Source organism: Argiope bruennichi, chromosome 10 (assembly GCF_947563725.1).
Source record: "Argiope bruennichi chromosome 10, qqArgBrue1.1, whole genome shotgun sequence".
Lineage (NCBI taxonomy): Eukaryota > Metazoa > Arthropoda > Arachnida > Araneae > Araneidae > Argiope > Argiope bruennichi.
Genome location: NC_079160.1, coordinates 56872282 through 56899862, shown reverse-complemented (window position 1 = coordinate 56899862; position 27581 = coordinate 56872282). Strand labels below are relative to the sequence as shown.

General features: G+C 26.3%; 1 protein-coding gene across 2 annotated transcripts; it reads right to left on the bottom strand.

Annotated features, from left to right (window-relative positions):
* Positions 1 to 2375: 2375 nt before the first annotated feature.
* LOC129989383 (zinc finger CCHC domain-containing protein 7-like) lies at positions 2376 to 27578 on the bottom strand. 2 transcript variants are annotated; one of them, XM_056097893.1, is made up of 9 exons: positions 27441 to 27565; positions 25336 to 25371; positions 22527 to 23429; positions 16742 to 16875; positions 13457 to 13615; positions 11223 to 11258; positions 9012 to 9101; positions 6817 to 7024; positions 2376 to 2723 (listed from the first exon to the last, which is right to left on the bottom strand). In XM_056097893.1, the coding sequence occupies exons 3-9, from the start codon at positions 23407 to 23409 to the stop codon at positions 2461 to 2463; spliced, it is 1773 nt and encodes a 590-aa protein (XP_055953868.1). In that variant the 5' UTR covers positions 23410 to 23429; positions 25336 to 25371; positions 27441 to 27565; the 3' UTR covers positions 2376 to 2460. The 2 variants fall into 2 exon arrangements, with proteins under 2 accessions (XP_055953868.1, XP_055953867.1); XM_056097892.1 differs by lacking the exon at positions 25336 to 25371 and having other exon boundaries at positions 27441 to 27578.
* Between the last annotated feature and the right edge of the window lie 3 nt (positions 27579 to 27581).

The following is a 27581-nucleotide window of genomic DNA, read 5'->3' as shown; positions in this document are numbered from 1 at the left end:
AAAATGTCTCCCACAGCATTTTTTACTGTGAGATCACATGCCAATTTAGAAAAGGCAATCTTAACAAAATGATAATATTATCCTAATATTTTTTATATATCTTTTAATACAAAATGTATATTTATATAATTTCAATTTTTTTATAAACATGTTTATTTGACAATTAGAATAATAACAATTAATTGATCAGCTTGTGGTCCTTGGCAATCAATGAATTTAGCATTCCTATTTTAAACAAGGCTTGTCAAATGCTAGCATGGGTTAAATAAACACGATTTAAGTTTATATTGGGAGCAAATAATTAAACGTTTCATACAAACATTTGTTATTTGAATTATTTCCAACACTTGGCAACTCTTCTCTGTTACTTTTTTTTTTTTTTTAACTTTAAGAGCTTTTAAAATATTTGATGCAGCAGTAAAAGACACAGTCTATTGATGTCATGTTACTAGCAATCCATCACTGGTGAATACTGATGTTTATTACTAATAATTTTGAATAATTAAAAAAATTAAGCTAAGAAATTTTTATTACAAATTTCTTTCATGCTGTTATGCTTACTACATAATAAAGATATTTGTTGCGAGACCACCCAGATTTAAATTGCTTTCATCATCTCAACAATAGCAAGCACAAATAATTCCTACAAAATGGAAACAAAGAAGGGAATCGATTGTGGATGATATCTTTTCATGCTGTGATGGATCATTAAAAAAAGGCATTAATAGAGAACAAAATGTATTATTTATTACTAAAAGTTACATACAAAATGGTTTTTTTTTTGACATATTGGTGTACAGGCCCAGACATTTGTCATATTGGTGGACTAGGTTTTTTTTATCCCCTCTTCAAAGGCCATTGCTGCCAAAGATATAAAATTTACTTTTGAAGCTCCTCATTATTCTAGAAGCTTTAACCTTCCAAGCAGCTCTAAATCACATTCAACATGAGGAAGGAGAAGAACAAAAGCTAGTTTCGTCCCCTTTATCTACCTGCAGGATCTAGTTCAATAAGTTGATCACATTATCCAAAAGAAATGGAGAATGCTGATAACTTAGACAACAAACTGGCTACCAAAAAACAAAAATTGCAGTTTTGGAGGTTGAATATTAGACATTTTTTGTTCCACGTTCTTTGCCTAAGAAACTCGAAAAACTTTCAAACAAATAAAGAGTTACAAACAAGTATTAAGGTCCATTTCGGGGCCCTTGCGGCAATGTCTTTCAAAAATCAGTCCCACCAATATGACATATACTTCAGAGCAATTATGTTGAAAAGTAACTATATTTGTACATACTTTTAATAATGAATTTATTTTGTTCTCTACTCTGGACTCTTTTTTTTTTTTTTTTTTTAATGACCCATGAAAGTTTGGGAGAAAAAAAACTCCAATTAGTAGCTAATCTGGTTTCAAAAGACAGAATGGCCTTTTAGGCCATTAAGGTTATTAATAGCCATCTTAAAAGCTCATTTTGGTTCCAACAATCAGAATGGTCTTTTTAAATTTCTACAGCAATCATTTCTTAGTAATCCACTGTATATCATCACTTTTGGCACAACAAACAATGACAAAAAAAAAAAAAAAAAAAATCTTAATAAAGGTTATAAGTGCTTTTTGTTAAAAATTTTTACTCATATTTTTAATCATGTTTGGTTAATGCCATTCTTTGACACAGACAATATATCACTAATGTAAATAGCTCATTAAATTAAAATTATACCAAATAAGAAATTGTTAAATATTAATCATATGGTCAAATTAAAAAAAAAACAAGAAAACTCCATTTCAAAAATCCTGGAAAATAAAGTGTATGGCATTAAATTTTAAATAATTCAGAATATTAAAATGACATATTACAAGCATGCATATTTTAATCTAGAATTTGGTAGAGACAGAGAATACTGGAAAAAAAAATTCAAATAACTCCAAGTTTTAAGAAAGTAAAAAGTCCAGAATTCCAGATATATCTTGAATACACTCATCCCTGTGTATTCAAGATATATCTGGAATTCTGGACTTTAAACTTCCAACTGTATGAGATTTAAAGCTTAATAATTCTCAGATCCAGATACTACCTTATTTTTACTATGCATACCTTCATTATTTTAATACTGCTGATAATGAGTAAGCTAGTTACAAATTCTTGAATTTTTTAATAGTATATAATAAGCAAAACAAAACTGAAAACAAGTTAAAACTTAAATTACAAGCAGAAAATATGACAAGAATGTTACTCTTAATACCTCCATAACAGAGTGATGAAATGACTTAATGAAATTCTTCCAATTATTCACTGAATTCATTTTTTCATTACTTTCATTACTTAATTATTAATATATATTTTTTAAAGAAAAGAAGAAGGAAAAGGAAACAATTGACACAAAATGAGAAATATATTTTTTTGCTTGTAAAAAAAATGTAACAAATATATTTCTTTTTACAAAGGATTTCAAAATAATTTAGATTGTGGAAGGAAATGGCAAACCAAGTCTCTGTTGTAATCCAATTCGATGCATCATTTGCTGACTTGTAACGCGGTCTTCTTTACTTTTAAATTTTTTGAATTTCTTTTTGTTAGGACGTACTGCGCTTGAACTTGGAGTCATAGAGCTCGGAGTTTTGGGAGTTCTAGGAAAATATACTTCATTTTGAAATGAAGTTTTAGGTCTAGTTGCAGATTGGTGGCTGCCATTTGGTGAAATCTTGGAAGACTTCTTCTTTTCTATAAATGAAAGAATCAATGTAACTAATTTCCATTGCATAACATTCAAGAAGTTGAAAGACAATGAGTAATAAGCATTGTGTTGTAGTTGAATAAAACTTAAATTCATAAATGGATTATTACGAGGAATTCATAATTTCCCAAATAATAAAAATGAATGTGTGTGTACGTTGGTACTCTACAAGGTTAACGTCTGATCCAATGCCCCCAATATTTTCACATGCATACTTTAGAGGAAAGAAATATGCACATCACAGAGCTATTTAAAAATTTTAATTAATTGAAAAACAAGTAAAATGTAAGTGCATTTTTCTGCAATAACTTTTGCAAATATAACAGCATAAAAATAATTTTGATATTATTGTAATTTTTTTTTTTAAATTTTAATTAGATTACCTATTTTACTTTGTTTTTTTTCTTTGTTTTAAATAATAAAAAAAAAATACTTAAAGCATATTTTAAAATAATATATTTCATTGTTGAAGTAGAACTGAAAATGTTTTCATTGTTACTGCTAGTACTTCATCCTGGCCTTCAGCATATTTTCCTGTCTTAAATAAGTTTTGGATAAAGCATATTTTTAATTAAAAAAAATTGAAATTTTGTTGTAATTTGCAATATTTAACTTCAGAAACAAGTAAAGGTAAAAATTTTGTGCTGGTGATAAACGTGCCCATTTTTAAACACTGTTGCTCCTTCCTAAGATATAATTAACGTATAAAAATAAAAACAAAAAATTAAGGAAACGCATGACACAAAGATGTAAAGCTTTTAAAATAGGACGAATTATATATATATATATAGCAAAAAATTTCAAAATTATTTTGTCGTGGAAGCATTAAGTTACACAAAATATTTAATTCAAATTTTCAGATTGGCTGCCAAAGGCAACTAATAATTTATAAAATTATATACAAAATTTGAGGATAAAAACAATTATTACAGATATCAGCTTTACAAAGCATTTACTTTACTACATAAAAGTGAATTCTATTAAAAAATATATAGGATTATTCAAACTGCCTCTAACATCCATGCTACCTTTTCTCAACCCTAATTAGCCACTGCTATATATATAGGGCAAAAAAGAAAGCATCTTCAAAATTATTGCCCACTGGACATATGAAACATTTTATTCATTCAGCTTGTTTACAACTAACTGTACATTAGGGTGGAACAAAAATAGCTTTTTTTTTCTTCCCCTTTTTAGATTTTAGTTTGGTAATAAGTGCACAAATGCTACTTTTTAAGTTCAAAATTAATTTTTAAAAATTTGGTTAAAATATTGCATTATCTTAGGGTGCTGCAATAAGCTTGAAATTTGCAAAAAATTTTTTTAAAAATAGAAATTTTTAAAATGAGCCTTTAAAATTTTTTTTCTAAGATTTTAGTTTGGTAATAGTGGGGAAAAGTTAGTTTTTAGGTTCAAAAAGAATTTTAAAAAATTTGGTTGCATGCAATATCTTGACATATCGCAGAGAGCTTACAGTTTGTAAAAAAAATTGAAAAAAATTATAAACTTCGATAAAATATTTTTATGAAATTTTCGTTCATATAATGTTACAAAAGATGATTTTAAATACTTATATGAGCGTTACAACTAACAAAAATCATTAATTACAAAGTATAATAGCAGAAAAAATGTTATTTATGATAAATTTTGCGTTTCTTACTTTTGCAAATTACAAATGATTACAAATGCTACAGCTGCAAAATGTTTGTTTCCATTTCATTGCCACATTAAACTATTTATTTTTTAAAATTAAATTTTGGCATATTCACATGTGAGTCAATATTTACTCTTATGTATCCTTCTCTTCTGAATGAAGCACAGACATTTTGAGCCGATTCGGCCACCAGTTTCACAACTCTTACTGGCGACAAGGAAGTCGGGGAAATGGGATAACCGAGTCCTCTATACTATTTGTTTCAGTTTCAGATGCGTATAAAGTCTTTTAGAGAGTCACTGGAAACATGTTTTAACAGGGGAGGTTCAGTTACGTCATTTTCAAGCCATGAGAACAAGTTGATTTAATCATTTGCATCAAAGTTTATCTTTAGAACATTAAACTTCCTGATTCTGTCTTTACTTTCTGTTCTTGCTTTTAAAATACGTCGTAAAACAAGTTCTCTTTGCATTTTACACTCACCATTTAGCATGGACAAAAGAATATTTTCTGAAGCATCAAACTATCCATTTCTTTGAATAATCAGATCTGTAACGTTCTTGAGATCATCAGAGAGATAGCGTTAATACGAGATAAAGTTTACAAAAATGTTTGGAACCATAAGTACATGAAGGTTTAACTTAATCTTAAACCACACAGGTACCTGGTAATTTTATCTCTTCTTGTCTATTTGAATGATCTGGTTGGTTTGCCTCTTTTTGTTAACTGTTGTTCTTAAACGTTGCCACTATCGCCAGTAATCGTTTCCGATACACAAGTATTTTTTATCCATTCTTGATTTAACTTAATTATTCTCTTTGTTGCTTCTTTCTTCCTCAAAGAACTTGTGACAGCAATATCAATATTACCTTTAACCATTTTCGTGTTAGAGCATTGAACATTTAGAAATTTTGCTCCATAACTGACAACCTTTTTTCTTTTATACAAATCAGCAATATCAATTAAATATTTAGCTTCTCTAAATTCTATGAGAGTGGAATCACATCTATCTGAACATTTTCTGCTTTTAGACTTTAATAAATTCCTGTATTTAGCATGATAAGCTTTTATCATTTGTAAAATTCTTTTGTTAGAAACCAGGGGAATAGCAGCTCTAGACCATATTTTTACTATTATGGGAATTGAAGTGTCACACATTTCACTTAAAGAAGGATCCTTCTCTGAAGCAATTTCGAGATTATGCCTAATATAACAGTAGCACTTCATAATAGATTCGTAAGTAGGGAATTCACCTTCAAGCACATCACTAAATTTCTGAAAAATAGAACAGTTCATCATTTGTCTTGTCTTCATTAATTTAGACTGAGCCATTTTTACTCACAGAAAAGCACACAAGCGCACAAACTAACAAATCAGTTACGCTAATCAGTTGCACAATAAATGGAGCGGAGACCCCAACTCAACTGATCTAACAAAGCTACTGATTTGAACCCAGCTATGTCTTTGTCACCAGACACATACAAGACTCAGCCTTATCTCAATAACAACTGCTCATGCGAGGACTCAGTGCCATGCCAGTGCAATAGTAAAACTGTTTTTTCATCTTTATTCCTATGAACAATGCCTATTTAAAGCTTTTTATTTCTTAATTTGAGACAAGCAAAAATCCTTAAAAAGTTGCAAAACGTGTTTTTTTTCTGAAACTTTAACATCCTTGTGGTACATCAAGATGTACTCAAATATTTTTAAATTTGTCTTATCTATACCAAAATGTAACTTTTTTGCACTATCACAAATTAAAAATCAAAAGTTGATTGTGTCGTAAAAAATCTTTAAATTTTATAAATTTTTAAAAAAATTTATAAAATATCTAAAAATTTATTTTATAAAATTAAAAAAAAAATTAATAAATTTTTTAATTAATTTTATCTACACCGCAACCTTGTTAAAATTGTAACAGTATTGACAGGATGCACTTTTGTCTTGGATTTAGTGAACGCTTAAGAGAAAATTATTGATTCTATACCATTTTAATTTATAAAACTCACTTAACAATAAATTAATTTAAATAAATGTTTGACCTTTAACATAAATTCATGACTCAGGAAAATATAAAATCCCATTTGAAGATTGAAAATTCAGTAAAGAAACACGGTAATGATTACCATTTTTTCATATTGGAGATCCATTTACATCAATTATGGAATTACTTAGCTTTATCTTCCATTATTAACATAACTTTATGCATTACATATCATGATAAATAAGAGATTAGAATTAAAACTAACTTTAAAGTGATTACACATCTAGCAAATTGACACTATAAGAGGAGTGAAACCTTATTAGCACAGAATATGTACCAATCTATATGCAAAAGTCAAAAATTTGGAGGCAAAATCATCTGTAAATATTCATATGAAAAAAGTTGGTTAGAGAAATTAATAATTACTTTAAAAAAAACTTACTCTTCTTTTTTTTACTGTGTGTAGGTGTATCATTAGAAAATGTTTCGTATCTTTTTCTTCTATGAAACAAAGGTGTCCTATCAAATTTACTTCTTTCATGGAAGTCCTTTTCTCTCTCTCTTTGTAGGACAGATACAGGATTTTTATAGCTGATAACTGATGGCCATGTAGGAAAATACCATCTGTTTGTACGAATTTCCATGCACTCCTATTAGATAAATTAATGATGTTACATATTTCTATGAAATAGATATGGTTGCTTATATAAAAAGACAGTTATGGCTAGTACAATTGCTTGTATTAAAGATAATGCAGCATTGTGAGTGAATTTTTATTCAATTATACTTTACAATTTTTTTTTTTTTTTTAATAAAAGAAGTGCATGAAGGGGGAACACTTCGTTTCCAGATTTTTCTTCTTCAAATAAATACTGTATTAATAATGCAATTTGCCTATATAATATTTCTTTTAAGACTATGAAAGTAGAAACTTTCAATTATATAGTGGTCAAATTCACCATCAAATTTCAATATCTAAGGTATTCATGCCTAATAAATAAATCAAAACTGAAATGAAATTTATGTACATGATAACTACTGGATGGGGGGGGGGGGAGACAATGTCTCTTATGACTTTAAAAAAATAACTAAATAGCTCAGTTATCACAGACAAGATATTCAGGAGGATACAGAAATTTTCAGAACTTGATTTTACATAGTTTACAGTTTTTAAGCCAACTAGAAAATGTCACTTAATCATTCATTAAAATAAAAGAATTTAAACATACACTATTTTTTAAATATTAAATATTTCAAAACAATATATAATTTATATACCGATAAAACATTTATCAAGAAATTCATTTATATCAGCAAAATTTATGTTTGTCTTGAAGTGGATTAATCCTTTAATGCAAAGATTTTAAGTTAAGTTGAATTATGTTAAAAACACCAAAAATTAAATTCCACATTAAAAAATTGATGGAAAACTATTAGTAAAACTTTGTGTTGGTAGGTATGAAAATATTTTTTTAAATACACTAAAAAAAATACTTTTGGACTCTTTGTGTTACCTTTAAAATAAAAAAAGGGTGAAAAAATTAAATCACCGAAATGTAGGTAATAAGCGGTAAATAATTGAAAATAGTTAACTATTTTCCGAATTCATATTGATTTATAAGGGGGGGGGACTCAGTTGAATGCACTGGTGTTTATCAATCTAATTTTATAAAGAATATTCTTCCTCATATTTAAAAGATTTTGATTTTTAATAAAAATTAAATCTAAAGAAAAAATGGCAATTAATTAAGATTGTCTAATTATTTCCAATACTTAAAATTTCAGGAATCTTTATTCTTTTGTCCTATTTCCATACAGAAATTATTTATAAGTAATAAAACAAAAACTTATTTTCAGTACAGTAAAACTTGTGATTATCCAGCATATATATATATATATATATATATATATATATATATATATATATATATATATATACACACACGCACACATTTCTTTAAACATAAAAAGAAACTAAAATAATTATATGGGAAAAACTGAGAATTACAATTTAAATAATTTTAACAAAGAATTATGTATCCGGAAAACTTTCTTCAATTTCAAAACTAGAAACATTAATTTCTTTTTATTTATGATTATTAAAAATCAAAATTAATGTGGCCTTTAATTAGACACTTTGAATTCCTTTTCTATTTACACACCCACTTTCTTTTACATGCAAAAATTAATCTTTTCAAGGTGCAAGATTTAATAATAGCCATTCCATATCAAATTAAATTAATTCATATACTTTCTTATTGAAATAAAATTGAGAAACAAGAAAAAGTGCATAATTTACATATGCACAGTTAAAAAGTATATAAATTGAAACTACTATTGAGAAGAAGTCTTTTATATATTTTATAAAAACTTAAATGTTACAAGTTTAAATTGTCAAACAGTTAACTATTTTGAATTCATAATTTTCACTTGGAGAAATGAGTTAATAGAGAGTAAAAATTATAATTCTTGACATATACTTGAATATTTGAAATCTTACAGATGCTTTAATCATGAAGTTTTAATGCACGGTTAAGTATGATTAACTGTTTAAGTACTTTCACATTAAAAATAATGCCTAAAATATTACAAAAGAATAAATAAATTTAAGAAATACTTTAAATTTTTTATACTTACAGCACCATAATGTCCTTTTGAACCACAACTATAACAGTAAAGTGGAATATGAGGATTTGGATTCCCTTTAACAATACTTCCTTTTGATGTCTGAAAATAAATAAATAAAAAATTCTTTTGCAGTAATGTACAAATCTAAATTTATAAAATATTCAGCATTGCACAATATATATAACAACTAATATTCTAGTTATATGAACATTTTGTTTCAAAAATTTAAATAATAAGTAACAATGAAATTCCATTTAGAAGTTGTTATTGTACAATTAGGTACTTATTAATGGTGAAAATGCCAAAACTCGCCGAATGTAGCATTAAAACCAAATTTGCATTGCAGCCCTATGAGCACACTTCTAACTTATGAGAAAACAAGCATCCTTTTTGGATATTTATACAAAGTTTACAGGAAGAAAATTGTATTCTTGTCAACGAATCGCCAATGCTTCAACATTAATTACTAAGTACCTAGTATTAATTTTGATGTTATGATGAAAGCTGAATTATATTGATGTATTTTATTTTTCTATTTTTTGGATGATATATTTAAAATGAATGATGATTTCATATTAAAAAAATTTCTTTTGCATAAACCTCTAGCAAGTATGAGAAGGGATAGAGCCAAAATGAGATGGATGGAGTCATTGGAGACAGACTTCCTGGCTATCCAGGATAGAAATTGGTGCACATGTGTCAAAAATAGAATGTGGTGGAACAGAATTCAGAGGAAGGCACTGGCCCACCATGGGCTGTCTTGCCAAATATGATGATGATTTTATTTCACAATACTCATATAAAAGCACCTGAAATATTCATTATAATATTCAGTAGATATTAGGAATTCTATAATGAACTCATGAAGTTTTAAAATAATTCTAACATAAACTCTGTGAATGTAATTTTTTAAGGGTAAAATGCATTACTTTAACTAACAAGTTTTAAATGTTTAAATAAATGACATATAATAAACAAGACCAAAAACAACAAGGGGAAAAAATATACAAGAATTGTTTGCCAATTTTGTTTAGAAAAGAACATAATTCATTTTTAAAATGCAGCTTAAACCTTCCAGAGGAAAGTATTATTCAGTTCTATAAATAATATAATCCCCTCTTATGAAGGATTTGATGCAAAAATCTATGTATATAAAATGCTAATAATGTGGCTCAGAAATTGCCTTTATAACATATTGTTGAATGGCAACAGTAAAGTGTAAAAAAATTACTACACAAATGTTTCTGACTGCTTCATTGAACATTTTTACAGCTACACTTAACTGAATGCTTCATTAATAAATGAAGTTATAAAATGTTATTAGAAATGCTTGGGAGAGGCCTCACCAAAAATAACTCAGAGGAAAGAAGATATAAATGAAATCAAGAAATAGGCATCAAAGTTTAATCTAGCAAAAAAATAGGCTTAATCAAGATGCCAGATGGGTAATCACTATGACTTATCTATGGAAATTGATGGCCATATGTTACAAAATTATAATCTCGCAAAAATGGCTTCTGCATTCTTAAAACATCAAAAATTATCTTTTTAATGAAACTAATTGCATTTCTGTAAAATGTTTTCTTTATTTTAAATGAATTGTTTAAATGTAATAAACAGTTAGAAATAGTTAATTTTTAATATTAGGAAATTCAAATTCAGCCATTAAATCAATTCTTTTGTTAGTGTTAAAACCAAGATTAAATTCCGAAGTAGGAATTTTCCTTCCTCTTTTATTTCATAGTATATACATTAAAAAAAAAAATGCACACATAATTGCTTTTGATTTTTTAAATTAAATTCACACTTTTTAGCTTTATTAAACAAAAAGAAATTCTTTAAAAATAATATGCATTCCACATCAATATTTAACACCCTAAAATGTGAATAATTTTCCCAAACAAGCTGATAACCAAAGGTGGCTAGTTCTAAATGTTGTTCTAATGAAAAACATTAATTCATAGATTCTAAAAGTATGGCAATGTCACACATCATAATTTCAACCCGAAGAAATGTCCTTCACTCATATAAATAGATACATGGTATATTTTGTGCTCAGTAGAATGTAATAGGAGATATTCCTATAAGATCCATAAATTCCTATAAGAATACTATATATATAAGAATACTATTATTAGCAACAAATATTTACTTGATCACTCTTAAAAAAAATGTTTGAAACTTTAGCACAATTTGTAAATGAAAAGATTAATGACTTACCGTCAAATGGTATCTTCTCCACAGATCAGGACAATTCTGTAAGAAAAAAATAAAGAAAAAATGAAAAATGTTTGCATATGTATATATATAAGAAACAAGAAAAATAGGGGGGGGGATGCACAAATTAAAATAAACCAGCAAGAGTGATTTTTTTGATATTCCCTAATAAAGGAACTATCTCCCTCCCTGCCTAAAACTGTAAGAAATAATACAATTGCTCAGATTTTTATTTTCAAAGTCCTGCACAGGACAGTTATGTGCTTCATATATAGTAAAGAAAATGGTACCTGTATAGATTATGAATCTACGAACACCAACACAAATGAAATATCAATCATTTGCAATTAATTGCTGGTATGTGCTTTCATCAATTACCAGAAAATTGAATATTTATTTTGGGCATCTTTTTTCTCAACCAACTGAAAAAATTATTTAACACAGAACTACAATCACAGTCAACAGATTAAATGTGAACAAAATTTATCTATATTATCTATATACAAAATTTATCTATACTATATCTAAATTTATCTATTTGGTGTTATCTATATACCAAATTTCATTCATCAAGATGAAAGCATTTCTGAATCACAGCATTCACAGATAAATAATTCCAAAATTGTATTTTTTGGATACAAGGACATTTGTAAAGCTATAATTCAGAATCTGAAATTAGAATTTATTTTAATAATTACAACACTCTTTTTTTGCATGCTTTGTAGAAAGTAAAAATGAAGAAATTATGAATAAAATATCATGAAATATTGCTTATAAGAATGGCATATTTTTTTGTGTATAATGGCCAATGAATTAATGTTATATACAGGCCATTATTTTCTCAAATACAGAAATATAAATAGAACATTCCAAGATTGAAGCAAAGAAATAGATAATCTATACTTATATAAAGTTCAATGTATGTGTGTGTTGGCGCTCTACAGGCCAAGCCGTTTGACCAACAGCTACCAAATTTGGTACATGTATACCTTGGATGTCGGGAATGTGCACCTAGGGTCCTTTTTTTTTGAATTTTTAATTAGAATTTTAATTATTAATTAAAAACTAACTTTCTCGCCAAAAATCTTTTCGTTTCCCCACCGCCAAATGAGTAAGGCTTCGGATTTTTTTCACACGCTAATGAGGCTAGGTTTAACAGCTTTCTGCCAATTATTTCAAACAATTCTGTTTATCTTCTTAATGTTTGATGCATTTAAAATTAAACATTGGTAATTAATCGATCTTTCAGATTCATTCTGAAGTACTTTCGAATTAAAATAAAACAGAATAAAGGAAATTAAAAATTTTTAATCTGCATAGCGTTACCCCAACTGGCGTAGAAAAATTCACGTATTTGCGTTACCTTAACTGGCGTTGAAAATTCATACATGCGCATTGTGTTCTGATTGTTGATAAATATTATCAACGGATGCGGATTTGATTTAAATTATTTTTAGGTTAGTTGTATGCTTTTGTAATTAAATTGTATTTATGTTAGTTATATATTTTTTGTATATGCTTATAGTTTTAAGTACATCGTTTTTTAAGTAGTTTTTTTAAAATGTTTTCAACCGATTATTTTAAACGATTCGTTTTATTTTCTTAGTGTTTGATGCATTTAAAATTAAACATTGTTAATTCACTGATCTGCTCATGATGAATCTTAGAAAATTTTGTTGACAAATTCTTGAGACATTACATAAATTAAGAAAGACATTCTTTAGTGCCCATAAGGTTTAAACGCTCAGCAACTTTGTTTTCAGTAATCATATTATAAAAAAAATGCTTTGTTTCAGTAAAAAATATTATTGCATTAATTGCAGATTAATCCTTCCCACTTTAATTTAAAGCATAAATTCTATGGGATCTAATAGAAAATTAGAGAGATGCATATTACATTATGACTGAAGGTCTTTATAATATTATGAGTGAATTATATGGCTATCAAAATTTGAAGTTTTAAAACATTTTGATGAAATAGCTATTAAAATAGGAATTGAATAAAATATTTAATTATCAAAATTTTAATGAACATTAAGATTGGCAAACCGGCTGGTTGCCAAAAGCGGCAAGTATAAAATAAAAATTCTCTTTTTTTGTTTGTTTTGAGATACAACAATTTTCAAATATGTTTTCATAAATCAGATATTTCTTATTCCAATAAACAATATTTCTTATATAAACTGTTTATTTAGGATGAATAATACACACTAAAAATATATATAAACATCAATTACCCTTTCTGAGTGACCTCTCATGCGACACAATTCACAGGTGTCAATATAATGAATATAACAGAGTCTACGGTCATGGCCTAGTCGGAAACACTTAGTGCAAATCTTATTTTTACAATCTGATCCTGCGTGATTATCACCACAAAAGAAACATTTCACAGCCTGTAAATAAAAAGGTGCAGAATATTTTATAAAAAAATCTTTTAGAAAATATTCATAACTACAAGTACATAAATTAAATAATTAAATGATGCATTATATTTATAGAAGCAAATATTAATAAACAAAAAGAAAAGATGAAAAAAAACTGGTACTTGAAGTTTATATGTCAAAAAAGAAAATTAAATACTATAAAAATTTAGATAGAAATGCATGAGTATAAAAAAAATGTCAAATTAAAAAAAAGAAAAAGAGAAAAACTTTTTTAAAAAGTAATTTTTATATATATGAATTTTTTTCCATGTTTTTCACACATATTATTTTATCTTTTCACTATTAAACAAATGAAATAAAATTCCCAAATTATACTCGAAAAGATTAATTATACAATAAGGATTTTTATTGTATAACCTTTTTATATATGAAAATAGAGAAATACTTTTTTGAGCAAATTTATACTCGAAAAATAAAAAAGAAGGAAAATCATTTATTCACAAATATATATATATACATACAAGGACAGATAAAATAACGATTAGATTCTTTTATTTCTTATTTTCTCAATAATTTTGGAAAGAATGTTAATATTCTTAAATGCATAACATCCAATTTCCAGTTAGAAATCCAATTACATGATGACATATATAACTATTAAAAATTCCAGAACTTGTATCAAAATTTTTCATACAGTTATTGAAAATCTGCATTCATATTATTTGTAAATAATTATATTTAAAAATCATTCATGCCAATTAATACTTTATCTCTATTAATCATAAAAGCAAAGGTGTGATAGTCCAGTTTTTTTTTTTTTTTTCGTTTCTTTCTGGCATTTTTTACAATAATTTTAAAAAATATCTTGCATAAATATAATTTTACTCCAATTTAAAATTTTAAATAATTTTTTAGCATTATTTTTAATTATATTATTATTAATGCAAGGAAATTCAAACAGCTTTAATTATTTCATCAGATATTTAATGGTATGATTTGCTACCAATTTTAAAATTAAAAAAAAAAAGATTATGTTGATAATCTATGCAGTTTACATTCAGAATAAGCAAAAGAAAATTCCAACACACAAAGATAACTTGCAATTAAAAGAAAATTATGTTTTTATTGATGCGATGATATTATAGAAATAGACACCATTAGGAATGTTCATGTACATAATAAACAGAACTGGAGTAAGATAATTAAAATAAAAGCTTTCAAGCCTAACACAATTTGATGTTTTAAAATACTACATAAAGCTACATAAGATCTTAAATTTAAATTACACACAATCAATATTACTAATAAATCATTTAATTCCCAACAACAGGTTTTTTTTTTTTTTTTTTAATAACAAGACATTGAATGGCATGAGCAATTCATAATTTCTCAATATTGGGAAAAAACATTTCAGGAAAATTAATGTATAATGAAATCAAACAATTTTATTGATGAATTTGGATATATATAATTTATAAACAATAATATAATTTGGGAATGAAAGATAAAATTTCTCTTGTCACATCATCAAATTCTTGTTTCTGTTGTCAAAAAACTTTTTTTTTTTTGTGCAGATAATAGAAAGTCTACAGTGATGAATAAAATATTAATGAATAGGATTTTGTTATCAACTTCTGACATTGCATATTCAACTTAAATTAAAGCATATATCGATTATTATATAATTTCAGGGAAAAAAAAAAGATTTAAAAAATTTCTTTTTCTTAATCCTTCAAATACCATTTCTGCTGTCAATATCCTTTTTTGAAACTATCTGAAAATCTACACTGATGAATAAAATAGCAATGGACAGGATTTTCCTCATTAACTTTTCACACTGTTCATTCAATTTACATTAAAACACATACTGATGCTTATTTTAAATTTAATTTTTTAAAAAAAAATATGCCATTTCATGGCCACCCCCTCAAATACTGATTTTGTCTGATGCTGCTTCACTGTGACATTTCGGCCAGTGAAGAACCTGCCAAAAATTTAGCATGGGTCATGCAGTGAATGACCTCTTTTTCAAATTAATACCAAATCTTTAACTCTGAGTTGGTTGGAAATGATAAGACAATTTTTACCTGCACCTGACAGGCCACATTCAATTTTCTCTAAATCATATTGTAGGAAGTAGCAATGAGTAGAGGAGTAAGGAAGAAAATAAATATGCGGAAGCCTTTTAAGATTTATTAGTGACTACCACATGACACACCAGAGGTTCATACTTAATACCTAATTGTACTGAATCAGCTATCTAATTAAAATTAGGTATTTTCTACAATATTTAAGAAATGGTAAAGAAGGGATAATCTAATTAGATGAATGAAATGCATATGGGGAGTGGGAAATGGCAGTAAACATGTTAAAACTGTAATCAAATTTAATATCAAATTACATTTAGTAATATAACAAAATGAGAAATCAGTCCCAATATAAGCACAAAGCACTCAAAATTTTTAAAACTAAATTTTAAGATTAATTAATTAGTCAATGCAGTAATTTTGGCTGCAGAACTTCTCTTCTACATTTAAAAATATGATAATGATTTAGAGAGAGAAAAAAATAATAATCACAATAAAAGTAATATCTATCATTTTTAATGCCCTGACTTTACTATTCATCATCAACAAATTTCAAATACCCAACCCAGATAATATCTTCTCAGGAAGGCATCAATATTTATATACAATCATACTATAACACCTGAATTAACTCTGCATTTTTATAGCTCCTGTGACAGGATATTGAATGCTCTTGAAGAATTGTCAGAACGAGTCTTAATTGAGGTATTCAAATATTTTTCATTCTTCATTTTTGTCACCAAATTCCTCGATGAAATCAGGTGTCAATGATTTGGCATCCTTTACTATATTCATAAAACTATCTCCATTACCAGAAGATTTATTGCATAGGTAAGTAATATTACAAATTTGTATCAATACTTACCAATAAATCATTAATAGTAGAATGTTTCAGGATGTTTGTAGATAAGTATGCTCTAATACACACAAAGTTACATTTAAAATCAATATCAGATCACAGATCTATTCAATAATATTGTCACAAAGGAAAAAAAAAGAATAATTGTTTAAAAAAAAGCAAGTTCTTGGGATGAATAATAAAACTTACTTTTGGAATAGAGCAAAATTTTGCACTATGTCCTTTTAACTGGCACTTAGAACAAGTTATAACAGCATTTTCATGATATCGATTTGACTGTTTCCTAGTGCGAAATTTATCCTCAGAATTTATATGCCATGGATCTAAAATGGAAGCATAAATTTCGGAAATATCATATGAGGAAAGTTTGTAATAAATCACAAAATAAGATTTTTACTAATTGATAATTAATGATAAAATTTTTGAGAAGCTCTACTATACTCAATAGTTTCAACCTGAAACTTATTTCATACAACTGCACGTAAATAATAATTCCAGTAATTAAAAAAAAGAACTATATTAAAGTAATATAAATAGGATTAGTTGTAGCCTCAATTTGATACAACTGAAATAATAATAATAATGGAGTAAAAGTTTGATATTTTATATAAAAAGTAGAAAAGATGTTTTAAGTTTATCAATAATTTAATTAATAATTAATATTCCACTATATCATTTCACAAAACAAAGCTTAAATTTTTAAAAATTAAAAAATAAATTGTTAAGTTTAGCTTGTTTATGAGCTAATTCAGTTCAGATGTTTTAATGTTAAGCAACATGTGGATTATTATAGGATGTAACTAAATCGTGGTCAGACCAGGAGGAAAAATTCTGAGCCCTAAATCTCTCTTCAAAGTTCCAAGCCATACTAGTAGAAAAATATCTGCTTTTTAATATCAAATTTATAAAAGACCAGTATCATATATATGGCGGATTTTTGGTAGAACAGAGTTTTGAACCTGGAACATTCCAATTCCAAAGGCAGCCTTACATAAAGACCTGTTCTTTTTATCAAAGTTCCAGAAATCCAAATATTACATTTTGCTTAGCTAACACTTTAAAATTTAGTATATGAATAGCTAGATAAATTAAAAATGCATATCCTCCAACATTGATATTCTATAGCACTTCTTACAGATATATTACATATAACGAATATACACAAATTATTGAATAACAGATATTTCTTAAGAATTTTAATCAAAACTTTAACCAAAATTATTTAACAGATTCTAAATTTATAAGTGAAATTACTTTACTTACAAAAACACACACAATACAATTTTGTTAATCAAACAAATTAACACTGTTTGTGTATAATTACAATTTATAAATTGTGTATTTACAATTTTTTTATTTATTAAATAGCAGGCATTCTTACTTTTTTAAAGTCATCATTACTCAATTCAACATCATAGCAAACTTCCATATGAATTTTGAAATGAGGAGCAACTCCAGTGTTTTTACATTCATACAGAAAAAAAGATTCCACTTTTTTTTGTTTTTTTAATTATGCCAAAATTTATTTTCATTAACCATCAGCACTGCTGTGAGTAAGGATTTGGGAAGAGGATACTTTTAACATTTTTTGTAGTTTTCTATAGTTTTTCAGTACATATATGTGACTCCATAGTTTTCATTTAATTTCCGCAGCAACTATGGAAATTCCATAGCTGGTAGAGGGTATGTATTAAAGTCATTTAATCTTTTCAGAATTAAATCATAAGTTGAATCTAGAATTAAGAGAATTTTTAGTATTAAATTAGAATTAGAATCATTTTAATAAATATTGTAGATGTAGAATTATGTCACTTTTACTCCATTGTAGTTTTTAGAATTTGTAGAATAAAGTTAGGGTATACTTATTTATATGAGTATTATATAGCTAGCAAGATAAAAATGGTTAAAGAAACCAATGGAATTTTCGTATTGTGAGCTGCTATTGAATAAATTATTCATAAAATAAACATTAAAAAGTTTTCAAAAGGAATTTTTTTTAACCAAAAAATTTACTATTATTTTTGTTTAATAGGATAAACAATATTTCAGTCAGTTTTCCATTTAGATAGTATTGAAAAACAATGCTCTGCACTCTGCAATAATATTATTTAAAGTAAAGTTAAGACAAAATTTGAAAAAGTTTTCAGGATGATAATCAATTTTAATAAATGAAATATATATTAAATAAATAGTAATTTTTTGAGTGTCTAACATTTTGAGAAGACATTATACTTTGAAATACTTCACATTTTCCTTGCTACTAGATTGAAAGCCCTATTTAAGATTTTTTATTGTTTGGTACACCTTTCAAATATTAAAAGAATAATTTTTAATAATTTAAAAAAGTATAAAAACAATTTCTAATAATATTATTATAAATACTAAGAAAGTTTCTTTCAGTGGCAACTTAAGCTGTACATTTCAGTCATATTATTATTTAGTAAAGCTAGAAAACATTTACATGACACTTTCTGCAACTTGATGACATTTTATTCATTTTTCAGCATTAAGCCAAAAATGATATTCTATACATATAAAAAAGACATATTTTGATTTAAATAAAAAAGAATTAGAAGAACATCTTTTTTGCTTCTGTATTACCAAATAAAATATTAAAGTCACATTTGAGAAGGGGGGGGGAGCTGATATTTTTAAGTTTTTAGAGTACAACCCAAGGAAATTCTTCAGAATCTTATTTCCAAGCTAAATTTTAGTATCTATATCAAACTTGGAATATATACTTTTTAGCCACAGAAAAAATTTAATTTTCTTTAGTTATCAAAGTTTGTGAACTACTAAATTTGAAGAAAATATATCAGATCCTAATACTGATTAATAATTAACAACATTTTTAAAATGTATCGTCTGCAAGAACAATGGTGAATGTAGAATACAATTAAATATTTTCTACACTGGGTTTCTTCAGGGAATTAATTTTTTTTTTGAGTTAAAAAAAAAACATCAAATGTATGTCGCATCCTTTTAATACTGAGCAGATAAACTGAAATACATATAAGCATTGGTTTTTTTCTATTTTTTAATAGTTATTATCATGCAAAAAATGTTGGCATGAAAATGCTATTTTCCCCATTGAAAAGCCAGTCATTAACTAGTTACAGATTATCTTACACCACAGTGAAAAGTATAAGATTAATAGAACATTATGCTTAAAGAATTCTGGTAATGTTGAATAGCAATAAAATGGCTATAATATATTATAAATATTACATTATGGCAATAAACCAAAATAAATATTTTATTATTTTATTGTAAATTCAGAATAACAGCGAAAAATTAATATGAAAATTATTATAGTTATTTTTTTACTAATGTTCATGATTTTGTTATCCTTTTAAATCCTACTGCTATATTAAGATTTACTTTGACCCCAAAACCATTTAATTTTGTAGTGAAATTAAAAAATGGCTATTTGAATGTGCTTAGTTTACTATTTTGTAAAATATATTTGTTTTTGTTTTGATTGTAACTTAACCTATCTGTCAGACAGAAGTTTACATACACTGTATTCAGGTCCATTTGAACCCTCATGCTCAAGTGTATGGATTTAAAACAAAAAAGCAAAATTTTTTCTTTTGTAATAAGGAGGATACATGTATTTATAAATATAGCTATATGTATGTAAACATTTTTAGCAGTTGCAAGGCCAAAAAGAAAAAACTTCATTTTTTAAAAATTTCAATTTATTTCATCCCAGGAGGTAAAAGAAACAGAAATTTTACCCTTCAGTGATTTTAATATAAGATTTTGATAAGGATTTCTTTGCCTTGTGTCAACTTAGGAAAAGGAATCTTAGGTATCTTTAAAATAATTTTATATTAGATATTTTAATCCCTTCTCTCTAATTGTAGAGAAATGCAAGTCATTAGTTTTCTAGAGTACATATAATATTAATTAAGTAAAAAGTGAGAATTGGATCAGGAAATAAGAGCACATTTTAGAATGAATTTATATGGCCTAATTTCAAATAAAAATTAATTAAGATTTAAAAATTATCATTATATGTATATTTATATCTTATGGTGACATAACATTGTTGGAAATGTAATGGTGAATGAAATTCTAGATATAACTGATTAGAATCAGTCACAATTCCTTCAAACCTTTTTCTTAAACTATCAGGAAACGCATGAATTCAAAACCAATAACTGTTTAAAAGTCTCTCTCTCATTTTTTTTATTAGGATTTCCTTTTGAAAGCATTTTAGTTTTGACATTGGCCAAAGAATTCTGTATAATTAGTAATTCTTGTATCAATTCCAGCTTATAACAATGATTATTTTATTAGTTTAATAATGGATAGATTTATATTAGAAGAAGAAATTCATGGTATATTATTGGTTGCTTCAGATGATGAAACAATTATTTCAAAATTAGAAAATCAAATTTCTAAAGCTTCTGAACTATCTTTGAATGATGGTGATAATTCAAAAGAAATTGAATTCATGGATAGCATCTATTTGTCCAAAGACAGTAAACATGTCGTGAAGGATGTTTTGAACCTTATACCCAAATTATATTAGATGTACTATTTCGGGAATTCAAGATGAATTGTTTCCATTTATGTTGTTTATTACAAAAGACATCTAAAAAATTGTCATTGTGAATTCAAATACAAAAGAAAAACATGTGTTTGGAGATAAGAAATTAATAATACTGAATTTAGTGCCTTTATAGGTTTACTTTTGCTTGCTACAGTATTCAAATTCTACAATGAATGCATAGAAAGTTTATGAGACAGAGAAAGAGTGAGTTGTTTTCAGATCCATGATAAGATATTTCATATATCAAGAGCTTTGATATTTGATGATTGAGAAACATGTTCTTGTAAAAGATAAATTTGCAGTCATTGGAGGCTTGTGAAATATATGGTGAATATATTGCTAAAACTTTTTAATCCCAGCACATATATGATTGTTGATGAACAGTTAGTTTCATTAAGAGGAAACTATTCATTCAGACAATTTATGCCTAAAAAACAAACAAAATATGATTTTTGTTGAAGCTTTAAGTATGACATTAATATAAAATCATAATTATAGAAAGGGAGTGCTCCCATATCCAGAAGCTGTAGTTAAATTAACGGAAATTCTAACAGCAAAACACAGAACCCAATAGTCATAAGTAACTAAAGAGGCTACTGCTATCTTTATATAATAGACAATAAATATCAAAATGTATGCATGAAGTAATATAAATATATATAAGTCACACTTGATTCAAATATGCACAAAATATGATTCTATGGTTGCTTAATGAAGAACATTTTATTATATTGGAAATACAGTTATAAGCAGAAACTTATGGCATGAACACAGAAATAGAATGGCCTAGAAATATGGCATGAACATAGAAAATATAATTTATATTACATTTCAACTGCTACTATTATTTTTTAATATTGAAGATATCTGATAAATGTAACACAATTTATCTACTACAGTTTTAACTTGTAGAAAATGGAACTTATTGATATTTTTACATTTATTTCTTTTGTGCCTTCTTGAATTAAATATGGATAAATACGCAGAACAAATATTGTGTTTTGTGTTCAATATTTTCTTAAATATAAAAAAGAAATTGTTCCATTAAATTTGTTCAAAAATTAAAAATCAAAGCATTATTAGCAATTAAAATAAGAAACATTGGTTCCATTTGGATCTGAACATAATGTATGCATATTTGAAATGAACATAGCAGCACACTTAAATACTTGTGTATTAACTGCATGCCAGTGATTAATCATAAAAAAAGAAAAAAGGCCAAAGAGTCTTTTTTGTAACTAATGTTCACCAACAACATTCAGTAAATACACAAGTACTCCTTTTTAAAATAAAGGAATTATAATTTTTTAATAACTACAATTTGCATAAAGATTTGTGCTTGGTCATTGTTGCCCTGTGAATGGAAATAAAATTGCAACATTACAGAAACAAAATTCCTTTGAATATAAATACCTTTAATTGTTGGATTAAGATCTGTATTTGATGCTGTAGTCTGTTTTTTTCGACAAGCTTGAGATAGACTTCTCTCTATAGATGAATCAGAATTTTCAGAATCTGAGCTTAAGACAACTGTTTCTTTTGCTATATTTGTTTGAAGGTTTGACTGATCAGGTTCAAGAAAAACAATGCTGCTGTCACTATCACTATCACTGGAACTATCAACAACTTCAACAAACGAATCTGTTTCAGATATTATAGAATTATTATTACGACTATTTTCATTTCGTTTACTTGCACTATCTTTGGATTGTATTGATTTAGAGTTTCTGTTCTTTTTTAATTGAATATTTCCTAAAATTTCAGATACTACATCAGATTTTCGTTTGGCAGGCCTCTCAGCTGCATTACTTTTTGAATTTTTACTTTGTACTAGATTGTTCTGAATGCTCTTTTTCCTAACTGGACTTTCAAAACTCATGTATAAATTATTATTTATAATTGTATCTGAACAAAAGAAATCTGTATTATTTTTAATAGGAGAACTGTAATTCTGAGAGCTCTTTTTGACAGTATTTTTCAGTTTCTTAGCTGAATTTATAGTATCTTCAGCTGTAATTGAAGTAGCTGGAAGTACTAGTGCAGAATTATCATCAGTTGGACCCATGCTGTTTTGAAATAAATTAGAATTATTTTTTATACAAGCAGATTTGTCTTCCAGAGAAACAGATTTGATTTCTACAGAATCAGATTCATCTTGAAGAGAAATAGAATTATCTTGAGTATCATGATGTACCAAACCATATAGCTCAGCTTCAATATCACTATTTATCTGATCACTATAATAAGCTTCTTCATTGTAAGATTTATCAGATAATATATCATCATAATCTTCCATTTTTTTCGTTATATATAAACCTGTAAAAAAGAATCCAAAATTACTTGAAATAGTTATATTAAATGTGAAAATTTTTTAATTTATTAAAAAAATTTATACGTTTTGCTAAAACAGGGTATACAAGATGTTACAAAATTTAAGACTTAGAAAAAAATTAATTTAGGAATCCTTAGTACATTTTAAAAGTGAGCATTTTAAATATAATTAAAATTTCTTAAATTTGCAGGAATATATTATTTGCAAACATTTTGATCTGAAGTTAAAATGAACTCTTCAGAACATTACTTAAATTGTATGAACATCACAAACAAATACAGATAAATTTTCCTGAACTGCTGCTATTGAAAAGGAAATATAATGAAGTCTTCCTTCAGATTTTATTCTCATTAATAAGTTTATTCAATTTATCTCAAATTTAATCATATCCACTTGGATCCAGAAAAAATAAATAATATTAAAGGCCTTTGATAGTACATCTTCTACTCCAAGCATCTAATTTTTTTTTTCTTTTTAGTTTTAGATAAAGCATATATAGAGTTGGCTAAAGGGTTGGTTCTTATATTAGATGATATGAGGTCTTTTAGCCTTGTAAACAAAATTAACAGGCAACTGATGCTTGGGTGGAGGGAGGTAGAGTGTTGGAACAAACAGATGTTAAAATTCTTTAGAGCAGTGAGAAGGAAAGAAAATCCATTTTATCATTCTTTCAAAATTTATCACACAGTATTGAGAGAATGAAGAACTTCCTTGTGTGGTAAAATAATTAGAATGCAAGAGTAAGCAGAAAAACAGTCATTTAAAAAAAAAAATACAATTAAAATTTTGTTAATAGCTTCTTAAAAAGAAGAACAAGCAGGATGACTGCAACAGAGATAGTAATTTTAATTTATATTATTGTAAAAAATTGATCTAAAATATTATGGAGTATAAAATAATGAGAAACACATTTTATTATTAGATGTTTTATACTACAAAAATGAAGAAGCACACACGCACAGTAACTGAAGATAAGTTATTACAATACAAGTGCTGCAATTAGCACTATTGTTCAATTGTTTAAAGGGAACTTTAAAATTTATTAATATTGTCTAAGATAAAAACTTATCATTAAGCATAGTAGTACATTAAAGTGATTGTGAATTCTTATTAAAATTTAGATTCATACCATTATAGTATACAGCTAAATTTTATAGTTTACTGAGTTCCAAATCAATATTTCTTTAATTTTGGAGATCCCCTAAGGAGAATTTAACTGTACATTAAAATTGAAATACATTCATCTAAATTTATGTATATTAATTTATATATCCATCAATTTAAATGAAGATACTTTATATATAAACAAAAAGATTATATTTAAAAGATTTTAATGAAGATAGTAAACTATGCATAATGATAAGTTTTTATGAAGGAATTAAAAAAGCAATCATTTTTTCAAACCAGGGAAAAGGGGTGAAATATATAAACTAGCTTTCAATTTTAATCATATATTTTTTTTAAAGTAACAATCTTTTGTCATATTCAGTGTTATTTATTATTAACCATGTGGCAGCGATTGTCAAAATTGTAATGCTTATTGCAACCAGCAATTAATCATCAAATATATCCTAAATTTATGTCTATTAATATATCATAAAAATTTAAGTCTATAAATTTATGTTCGTCAATGACAAGCAATTCTGATTAAAATTCACTAATGACATGCAGTTAATAAACAAGTACCTGTTAAGTTATTAATTCTCCTTTTCCACTAATTTTAAATTCAAATAGTTCTAAATTACCAAAAAAAAATAATATACGAATATAAATAGATATATAATAAATAATAATGCTCAGGTGCGAAGAAGTTCTGACTAGAACTTCCAATAAATGTTTAAAAATTTACAAACTAAAAATGATCTAGATAGATATAAGCAACATACATACTAAGATTTATTCTTCTCTGAAAAAGATTCCTATTTGCTAAAAAAAAAAAAAAAAAAAAAAAAAATTAAGTAGGAAACATTGATTTCACAAAAGGAACTACAGCCAGACTTAACATTTCTTTCATCAGAGTTTTTAATATTAAATTATATATAATATACAAATATTTTCAAAATTTTAACTAGCTAATTTTTGTTGTTTTTACAACACAACTATAAAAATTAATAATAAACTAAACTATTAGTATTTGTATATAACACATCCAAATTTTTACTATATATTAAAATGCTACATTGCAGTTTGGGTACCTGTAAAATGCTTTCATATATAAAGCAACCTAATGGTGTTATTGACTAGTTTTATTTTCTTTTCTTAATCTACTTCTGCTACCAACCTTATTGGGATGCCTCTTGTTGTATATGCACTTTTTCAACATGCAACTTTTTTATATTTTTAGCATTACTGTTTATTTTATAGAGACATTATAAGAAGAATATTTAATATGTATTTTCTACTTTTAAATAATTCACATAAACATAATATTTCCCAAAAACAGATCTCCAATAAAAAAATTATGTGATCAACAATAAGAACATCAACAACATATTTTGAAAAATAAGAACAGTATATGAAATTTAAGTAGCAATTTTAGATTAATGTTACTAATTCGAAAATGTATACCATTAAAAATGCTGAGAGCCAATAAAAATAAAGAACTGAAAATCATTAAAATAAATACAACCTTGATAAGTTTCATTTGCTTTGAAACAATAAATATTTAAATTTTATTAACTCTAATTTAGTTGAGTCAACATTTTAATTCAGCTGCATCAGTTTCAAAATATTTTTAAAATTTATCCTCATAAAGCATATAGAAGAAATGATTTTTCAAAAATAAAAGCTAAAACCTTTTGATCCATGCTTGTGTCAGTACAAGGCACCAAATACTAATCAATTACAAATTGTAGAATTACTTAAAAATAAATTGCACTACAAAATATAAAATTAATGCCATAAGTATTATGTGGCAGAATAAGCAAAATTTAGAGAACTACTTTTTTACATTTACAGAATATATTAATTTATAGAGCTTTGACCACAGGAGTTATACAGACAGAAAACAAACTTTGTAGAATTGAAAAACAAGTACAATGACAAAATCAGTACTAAGTGGAATAGCACAAAATGAAATTTATATATTTAGAATATAATAGTATTATGAAGAGCGATGAAGCATCATTGAAAAATGAAGTATTTCATAAATAAGGGTAGCACTAAAGTTCAGTTTTATGAGAAATTCACCAAAACATTGTCTGAGGCTGATTCTAATGTCAATATATACCACTGTTTAATAGAGTAAAATAATTTGCTACTAGTGGATATTTACAGCCCTTGATTTTTAAATTATGCTAAGCTCTATTACACATAATGCAGATATCGTGGAAAACATTTCTGTTTGCTTGGTTCCCACCCATAAACATCCACAAGTACCAATGATTCTTCAATAAATGATATTAGAGATGATTGATGATACTTATTAATGAGGCACCTCTTAATATGTTACAGGGTCAACAGAAAATGAATATGAAAGCCGATATTCCAATCCATCATTTGTTGCAGTTCTTTAAATCCTGAGATATGTGACTTACATGCATTAAAATATATTGGGACATAGTGAGAACTGCACTTAAATTTCGAAAAATATCAGAAAACAATAAGACATAACAAAAGTGTTCTATGAATTTGGACCCCCAATCTGACCTATCGAGAACAGGATGCCCCATATTCTTCTTACCCCGGAGAAGAATTTTATCAAATTTAGGTTTCCAGAACCTAATCACATAGCTTGCATTGTCTGGCTGATTGAAAAGCAGTTGAAATAATACTACACCATAACATGATAGTTTCAGATGGCTTAGCTAGCAATACCTGATGCAATAAATCGGGCATTTAAATAGATAATTTTATATAACTGTCTTCATTATCTTTTTTTGAAAAGAAAAGTATGGCATTATAAGTGATTTGTCATTATTAAGTAAAAGTCTGTCATTATCATTTTTATAGCATTCTGTAAAATAACTTTCTCCATAAAAAATAAAGATTCATACCGTAAATTCATGGAAAAAATTCTTAGTTTCAAAAAATCTAATATCAGTTAGCATTTAAAAAATTATAATTTAAATAAATTTTCAAAAATTTCTTTCCGTCACGTTTTACAAATATAATTCATAAACATAAAGTTGAAGTTG

Bases quoted from the DNA above. Each gene is read 5' to 3' on its own strand.
- LOC129989383 (XM_056097892.1), bottom strand. From the start codon at position 23,409: ATGGAAGATTATGATGATATATTATCTGATAAATCTTACAATGAAGAA. The intron at 13,616-16,741 runs GTAAGTTTTATT...TTTTATTTACAG, and splicing joins AATTTTGCTCTATTCCAAAA to GCTGTGAAATGTTTCTTTTG. The intron at 9,102-11,222 runs GTAAGTCATTAA...ATTTATTTTCAG, and splicing joins GGAGAAGATACCATTTGACG to ACATCAAAAGGAAGTATTGT.